At 38.3% G+C, this 8,790-nt stretch overlaps 1 protein-coding gene across 1 annotated transcript in view; it reads right to left on the bottom strand.

The window, feature by feature from the left end:
* LOC118336911 (nardilysin-like) overlaps positions 1 to 8,790 on the bottom strand; it is a 21,273-nt gene that overhangs the window by 8,825 nt on the left and 3,658 nt on the right. Inside the window, exons 6-16 of the mRNA XM_035673676.1 lie at positions 7,554 to 7,627; positions 7,276 to 7,371; positions 6,960 to 7,082; positions 5,271 to 5,328; positions 4,545 to 4,618; positions 4,029 to 4,098; positions 3,672 to 3,749; positions 2,355 to 2,475; positions 749 to 807; positions 374 to 428; positions 181 to 285 (exon numbers count right to left, since the gene is read on the bottom strand). Coding sequence (XP_035529569.1) covers positions 181 to 285; positions 374 to 428; positions 749 to 807; positions 2,355 to 2,475; positions 3,672 to 3,749; positions 4,029 to 4,098; positions 4,545 to 4,618; positions 5,271 to 5,328; positions 6,960 to 7,082; positions 7,276 to 7,371; positions 7,554 to 7,627 — 913 coding nt within the window. The remainder of the gene's footprint in view (positions 1 to 180; positions 286 to 373; positions 429 to 748; positions 808 to 2,354; positions 2,476 to 3,671; positions 3,750 to 4,028; positions 4,099 to 4,544; positions 4,619 to 5,270; positions 5,329 to 6,959; positions 7,083 to 7,275; positions 7,372 to 7,553; positions 7,628 to 8,790) is intronic.

The raw sequence follows: 8,790 nt of genomic DNA, 5'->3' as shown, positions 1-8,790 counted from the left end.
TTCTGGCATATAAAAAGGTGTTGGATATAAAATCCTTCACATATCATACATAGAAAATGTCTATATTTTTCCACTTTTGGGTGACCCGTTTCATTAACATCTTTATCTAAAAAAAGGAAATATAAGATTTTAGAATAAAACACTGAACTGGTTCACTCCCAGAACTACTGAACTACTTACTTCTGGGTTGAACTCAAACATCAGCTGATCTCCTGTCAGGAAGTCGTCTTTAGGGAACAGCTGCATGTTCTCACAGATGTCCTCAACGTACTCTATAGGGTCAATCTGACAAAGACGAAATCATTCCCACTCATTAAAAACCCAGTATTCAATCGCATCTAATGCAGCAGCACATGAACATCTGGATTCTTACTTGCTCCTGGTAGTGAAACTCGTTCGCTTCAATCTTCTGAATCTCCTCATATATTCTGAAGGCATGAACAAACAGACTGAAATATTACCTTTACTTATCCCAGACAGACGCCCAGATGTCACAACATCTACACTTCTTAACACGGATGAAGGAATATAACAAAAACAAAAATAATAAAGCTATAAATATATAAATGAACAAACAAACAACCAAAGCACATTAATATGTCAATACCTAGAATAATGCAGTATTAACTACCTCTACAATTTAGCCAGACAGATTATAAAAGCTCTGTTTGAATAAAAAAAAAAAAAAAACATATATATATTTTTTTTTGTACATCATTGTTGTGTTTGTGTGTGTGACTGGCAGTGCCTTTTCTGTGGTCCAAGGGTCTGCAGCATCTTCAGGTACTGGAACACCAGGTGAGTCACCTGTGAAAGAACACAGAAATGAAATGTCCTTCAGCTTTAATGGAACAGTACCACCTTCAATTTGCTGGTAAACTTACTGTAAAATGCCTCTTTTTCGACATTAATGATGGGAGTTAGGGTGAAACGTACTGTTAAGGTTTATAAACCAAAACAATTACATTAATGCGGGCTGCCAATCTTGTTGACTGTGTCTGTTGATTACAGTCATTAGAACAAGCTATGACAATCATTTGAAAAAGGTGTCTTCATTTAAATACTAAACAGGAATTAATGTGTGTCTTTTCTCGCCCCCTTCAGAGATTCAAACATGTAAATGAAATGTCACCTCTGCCTTTGTGAATAAAGAGTAATAATTATTAAGTGTGAACAACAGCGTCCTCAGGCCTGACCAATCTGTTTGTCAGAGGAGAATACAGGAAGAGCAGTATGACATAATAATTGCTATGAATGCAATAAGTGCATGTCACAGAGTATAGACAACTTTGCACAGACATGAGAGTGGTATAAATCTTCTCATTTAACTCTTGGCAAGAAGTGTCAACCTTTTAAAAATGCTAAAAGCTTTACAAATGAAAAGTTGAATAACATATTTAAACATATTCAAATATGCCAAATAATTACATAAAAATATAAAGTAATTAATAAAACCTTCAAACTTTTCCTTTAAGGTATTTTTCTGTTTTTATCGTATCTTTTATATCTATGGTATTTTGTGTACTTTCTTTCTCATAGCAATATCTTTATTAATATTGACAAATAACTTCCAACAACAAAGAAGCAAATATGTCCTCATCCAGTATGAGAAAAAAATATCAAAGCCACATAAAAAAAAGGTTCCCATATTGTTATGTTACCTCGCCTGCCACATTCATCACATTACTTAGGACAGTGTGTATTTTAATGTTCCCACGTGAGCCTCAGCTATGCCACAAATCTCCAGCTAACAAAATAATAAAAGTATGCCACTTCCTTGGCGTACTGTGCATGCCACACTTGACTGCATTTTGCGCCTTGCACTCCAAGTCACTAAATTAGTGCCAAAACAACTCCCAGTTTATCTTCTCTGAATGAAAGAGAGAGTGATGAAGTACCCTTGATCACAGTAAACAACATCCTCAAGGCCGATGCAGCATTTATACATCAGTTATCAATGCAAGTTTGTTGACTTGAAACATTTTTCCATAAAGAACTTCAGATTAAACAGTCCTCCTGATCGCCGGCTGCCAAGCATTGTCATAGCAACTGATAACACACTTCCTTGAAATTAGCTGTTTGAACACAAGGCCCAGAAGCCAGCCAACAGGGTACCTCTAACTTACACTGCTGCCAGTGAACAGAGACTAAAGTATGTCAACATTCACTATCTGCACAATACATTCTCTATGATCTGACAACAAATGATTTGGATGATCAAAATCAACATGTAAATCGCTGCCCGTTTTTGCCTGATTTTCTCTGCTGAGGCCAGAGTCACAGTCTATCCATGTCTGCAGAGCGCCAAAGAATGATAAAGAGAAGAAGAGTAAAAGGTGACGGCTCTTCTTTACCTGGTAGAAGTTTTGGAAGCCTTCATCAGTGAGGGTGATGGAGATGGAGAAGATAGAGTAGGTGGTGTTTTGGTCAAAGCCAGTTTCACTGTTTCCTCCAAACAAAGCCAGAGCCCAGCACCTGCAGGCAGACAGACACACACACACACACACACACACACACATTAAGTGTTGAAATATGTGCAAGGCAATAAGTAGGAAATATGTCACTTCATGTTTCTTGATTGCAGACAAAGCTTTGTGGTCCCTTTGAGGCAGTGAGCACAGCTTTAAAAACGCCAGAATAAAGAAATAACATGTATCATCCGGTTATGTGTCCTGCCTTGTGTGCAGCTTTTCATTCATTTAAAAATGAAAAACAACTTGCAGAGATTTGAAACTTTCTTGAGCTGGGTAATCCGTCACAGTGAAACATCATCATCACAGCTTTTATCTGCATGAAGAAATGTTCTAGTGGTATGAAACTGAAAGGCAAAGGTTGGTTTCAAAAGTCTGCACTGCATTACCAAACAAGTAGAAATGATGCTGACTGTGATGGATGACACCAAGCGAGTTTTAAATCTCTGAAAGTTTTCCTACTGCACGGAAATGAACTGGAACCAGTGGTGGAAAAAAATGCATGAAATAAAGTACTGTGTACTTTTTAAAATAGCCTGCAGTGATGTAGATCAAACATCTTTATTCTGTTGTATCGTAAATGCCCTAAAATCTGCATAAATGCTGGTATGGGCCTTTAAACTTTAAGGCATCTGATCACTACTGTTCAAAACAGTAACATCCCCCAATTTCACTGAGGGGGAACAATGGCCCAATTTCAAACCAGCCTCTCAAGCCCTCGAGGTTGTGATTGTCTGAACTCAATAAAAAACAAACACTCTACTGCCTCAGCAGTTTGTTTCGACTGGGAATTGAGATGGAGTACACTCAAATTTCACTGTTGTCATTTATCAACAATTGAAACAGCACACACAGTAAATAGGCATATTCTATCAAATGCTCCAAGTGGTGCTGACTATTGGAACTATTGGATGAGCTCTTGGTACTATGGGACTACAGAGGGTTTGGCGAATCACTTTGCCACTTAGCAACAAGAGGCTGAAATGCTCTTGTACAGCCACATCCAGGGATGAGAATGTATGAATCACATTGTCAAGTGGGCTGGCAAAGTGTATATATTGAAGATTGGGCTCCAACACTCAGGGCTCGCTCAGAGCTTGAAAAAGCTCATGTATACCCTGCAAATTGAAGACCTTTTAATTGGGTTTTTGAGTGCCCCTCAAATCAGAAAAACAAACAGACACAGGCAATAACACTCACTTCTTCCTGAGCACTGAGAGGATGCTTCCTGTGCCTTCGTGGCCAATCAGCCAAGAGATGTAGTGGAGAGGCTTCACTCTGAAAAGAGGAGGGAAGAACATGAAAAGGAGAAACAAAAAACATTGATGCAATCCCTCTACAATCAGGGGGAAAGCATGGTATCTTTTGGCTGGTCTAATTCTATGTTTATAAGAAGAGGCGCCACTCTGGGGAAAGAAGACAGGGACATGGGAAAAAGAGAAACAAACATATTGGATGCAATTTCTTCAAAGTCAGGGGACAGCATGGTCTGTTATATATCATTCTGCATTTATGTGTGCTGACCCATTTAATGTATATCTACTGTATGTAGCTCACCTGTAGTATTTCTCCTGAGGGGGGAGGGCCCAAGTGATATTCAGAGCATGAAGCTTCCCAACAGGGACGACTGCAAACACACAGACACAAGGTCAGAGAAACAGCATGATAGAAAAATAACTCAACTTCTGCTTATCACTGCTGGCTTGTATTTTCTAAATCTTTTTGGCTTGTGATCCAATAGACCAAAGCTTTTAGACCCATCTCACTAGTTTGCATATGTTCACGCGTTGTAAGTTCAAGTTCAACCAAGGAAAAATTGTTTATCTCAGATTGCTTTATTTGAATGCTTTATATAGGCCAGAAGAGGTAAATGTGTAGGAATGCATAAGAACAAAGTTGTGAAAAGATTAGAAGAAGGTCTGCAAAAATAAAAATAAATTCTGCTTTACTATCCTTCAAAACAATCTCCTGACCCCTCAGATTTATTCCAAGGTTGGGAACTGCTACTCTACAGAACCAGAGTGTACCAGATGTGTTCAGTATTCAGAGATGCGCAGTAGGATTGATCAGTACCTCTGTAGAGCTTGTTAAAGGCTGGTGTGTCAAAGGGATCCAGCATATCAGAGAAATCTGGCTTGGGAAGATCACTGCAGGCACAAAAACAGAATTACCAGAAGAAAAAATTATACTGTATCCATTAAACTACCACAATATCATCTTAAATCAACCAGACTGCTTTTTTCATAACAGCAGTAAGTTGTAATGTAATTGTGCTGAATTTTAAAAAGGACATAATTGAAAAATATCACCTTGTTTCTGCCAGGCGTAACTCTAAAATATTAACTTTTCATATGTTTTTAGCTTGATGAAAATTAATTAAGTTAATCTAAAGGAATGAGAGAAATTTGATCAACCAATATGGGGGCATGTACTTGAATTGAAATGAAAGCATACAAAACTAGAGGTTATGTGGTTTTCACATCATAGTGATATGAATGTTGATACTCTACAAAATAAAACCCTGCCGCAGTGACTCTTAAAGCAAATAGAAGTGTAGTTCTCTAAAAGAAACACTTATTCACCTCTACTTTAGGTGAATTATCCCTTTTAGGTGTATGATGTTGAATAAAAAAAAAAAAAAAACACCTCTGAGATGAAGAGAGGTAAAAAGAGCCGAGAAAGAGACGGAGGGAGGCTTGACATTTACATTTGAGCAAAGTCTCAAAGGATATTCAGACTCAATTTATATCACACCAGCACCTCATCACAGTGACTGAGAGCCACTTCTCCAATACTCACTTGTTAGGCACCTTGCTGAAGATCTCTCTCACCCACTCCTCCAGAGTGTCCAGCTTCTCTAAAGGACAGACCGAGTGAAGGAGGATAAATTACAGTTTGAGTGCGTCTCAATAATTCTGGCTGAAAACTCATAATTCTGGGTTTAGTGTCAGCCTGAGCATATAAGCAAGGAACTTATTTGGGAATAATAGGAGGTACCAGTCAAGTTTTATGGCCAGCATTTTTTCTGCAATAACCATTCAATGCATTACATAACATTCTGTAAGTCTATATTATAGTTTTATTCTAACCAGGTCCCTCTTTCCCATCAAGGATTCAAATTACACACAGAAAAAGATGCTTGCATATTTTTAAATGTAACTATTCATAATTTCATCTCATTGATAAACACCTGTCTATTTACTGAGCACTCTCCTATAGTACGTGTATCGATACCAACAGTATCAATAGTATTTAACATAAAGTTCGGATCCTCGTCACATAAGGTCACATTTTCGACACATACACGCTCTTCTTTTTTTGCAAACATTCTTTGCTTGAAGAAAAACACTCCTGCCCTGCGCGCAGCACGAGATTAGATCGCAATTGAATGCTCACAGCATGATGGAAAAAGGCCAGTTATTGAATTTATACTTTAATAAAACAATGTGACGCAGTGAAACTTTTCTGCCCTGGTTGTTTGGCTATGCTGTAAATGGAAGAAGAAGCTACTCAAGGTGAGTTTTTCTACCTACTTGTGTCAATTGGATGTGCTATTGAAATCCACTCGCCATTACCTCAAGTGTCACAAAATCAACCAGGACGGAAATCTTAAAAAATTCTGATCCAGTGTGTAACGTTTAGGATGATCTATTGGCAGAAATAGAATAAATACTCACAGGTATATTTTCATTAGTGTATAATCACCTGAAAATAACATCGTGGTGTTTCCGTTTTCTTAAAATAAAACGTTTTTATCTACACAGGGAGCGGATCCTCTTCTACGGAGGCCGCCATGTTGAATTCATAAGGTGATAATATGTCAACATTGTGTTTACCTTGAAGTAACCCCAATAAATGAATGATGTTTTAAAGTTGCATTTGCATTAAAATGGAGATGATCATAATTAAATCTCATATCAAGAGACAACTTTATCGGTCTTCCTATTTCCTTATTAGTAGTTAAATCTCATATCATTTTCCAAGTGAAATGCTGGTACTATATAAACTTTGTTTTTAAAGGGATCCAGAAATCCTCATGACACCTTTGCATTACTGGATTTTCTAGTTGAAGAAGTTAAGTAACACTGGAGGTTTCAACAGGAATACAGAATGCAAATAACAGCTGTTTCATAAGGATGACTCTTCTCAGCAGAAATGTCACCACTAGTCATCATTTTACAGTTAATTAGCTGTGCAATATTTGTGAAACCCTGAAAAAATGTTAGATATTCTGTATCTGAATTTGTTTTGAGAAATATTGCAATTTGAGCTGATTCAGAAATAATTAACCGCAGCTGGCTGAACATGAAGTGAATCCTTATTAGAGCTGCGACTAATGATTGTTTTAACTGTCCATTAATCTACAGATTGTTTTTCCAATTAACCAATTCATTTGTTGTATGAAATTATAGAAATCAATTACATTTCTGTTAGTCTAATAGACTACTAACTAGACTATGTACAATAAATGGAATAGATTTTCCTGACCTTTTGATTGCACAGCCAGAGTCATGTAGTGGGCAGAGTAGTATTTCTTCCAGAAGGCTCGCAGTCGCTTATAGACATTGATCTTCTTCTGCTTTGGCTCCTGCTTCAGAGTCTGGGCATTCCCTAGTGTTGTCACAAGTGAGCAATCAATTCAAGAGAACTATAAAACACTGTAGAAAATGGTTTACAAATGCAGGAATATCAGCAAGAAAAGGAGACTTGGCATCTGTCTCAGCACTGCTGTTTGTTATTGCTGAACATACCATAAGGAGGCCCTGCGTGTATTGTGTCCCAGCGGTTGTGTTTACCAACTCACCCCAACAGAACTTGCCCATAGGGTGTCCAGGTTTGGCCAAACTGCCAAACAGCATCTCCTTCCTGTGGGAGTCTGACGGCTTAGCCAGCTGGTACTCTGAAAGACAGAAGGAGGAACAGAAAACCTTGAGATGGCAGAAAGAAAAGACTGCGATCAATGGTGTGCAAAAGAGCTGCATGAGCAGCAATGCGGCTGATGAAAAGTTTCCCTTCAAATAAAACACTTAAATTATAACTTCTCAGCAAGTAAGTGATGCACAGAGGCAAATCGAGACTCACCGCTGTCAACGGCCTCCACTTCCCTATCAATGGCGTCTCGGATCATCAGGGGGCAGATGAAGAACTGAGCCCACCTAAGAGGATGACAGGACAGACACAAACAGACAATAATCAGGGACCACATATCAGCCAGAGTTAAAGGACACAGGTCAGACAGAGACAATCAGATGTAGACTGATACACACCACAGACTGGCACAACTGCAGAATGGTGATAAGAGCCTGTAATGTTTGTCTGAGTCTTTTAGTACAAATCAGGAGTCAGTGTTGCACCACATCCTGTGACCCAAACATAAACAGAACATTTTTATACTAATTCATCAAATACTTTATTTTGATATTGGCAAAAATGCTTCCCCCATGGTATACAGAGCAGGACGCGTCTTGCCACAAAGTGTCCAAAGATCTATCATCTTTTAACATGTCTTTTTTTTTTTTTTTTCTTTTGAGTAAATGTTCTCTTCTTTTCTTGTTCCTGGGTTTTGGTGGTATTATTCTGAAGGAATCATTCCGCTTCTTCACAAGAAGTCCACTTCTTAAGGAGCGACTGCACCATAAAAGAAAAAGTACCTCTGATCCCTAATATCCAACACCTGTAAGAGCTTCTAATTGAAGCTTTTCCTTTCATGGACGGTCAAGAGATCTGGCCCAAGATTTGGTCCTCTCGCAAAGGTGCGGTAGGAGCGTTGTCTCCGCCTCCCTACCATGCTTCGTTGAGGAAAGCATCAATAAGCCTATTCTGATGGAGGGTAAATTCTCGTCCTTATCCCCACGACGTGTAATGATACACCACCTGGGATCACAGACGGAAAAAGGAGAAGAGGAAGAAATCCAGTAACCATGTTGTAAATCAAAAAAACATTAAGAGAATACATAAGAGGAAATCACAAACAGTCTTACTAGGGTGAATGTTCCCTATGGCATTTTTGATGGTTTTTCTTATTTATGTGTTACAGCAATCAGTGTGTGGCTGATTGAATATTTTCCTGTGCACTGGCAGAGTGAATATTTTGATAGCCAGAATAAAGCTTAAGCTGAATAAGATTATCCTTCTTAAAGTATGATTGACTTTCATTAACATCCTTTTAATATGCAGTGATTCAGTTCTGATGTACAGTCTGTAATGATATGAGTTAAGGCCTTTTTTTCAAACGGACCATTTTGGAATCACAAATGTTCAATCGGTATAATTCATATCCGGTAGCGGAGACACCTCCTTGATGATTAAAATAATTTCC

Source organism: Morone saxatilis, unplaced genomic scaffold (genome assembly GCF_004916995.1).
Source record: "Morone saxatilis isolate NCDOM2014 unplaced genomic scaffold, NCSU_SB_2.0 Contig3, whole genome shotgun sequence".
Classification (NCBI taxonomy): domain Eukaryota; kingdom Metazoa; phylum Chordata; class Actinopteri; family Moronidae; genus Morone; species Morone saxatilis.
Note: the sequence above shows the minus strand (reverse complement) of the source record. Positions and strands in the feature narration are given on the sequence as shown.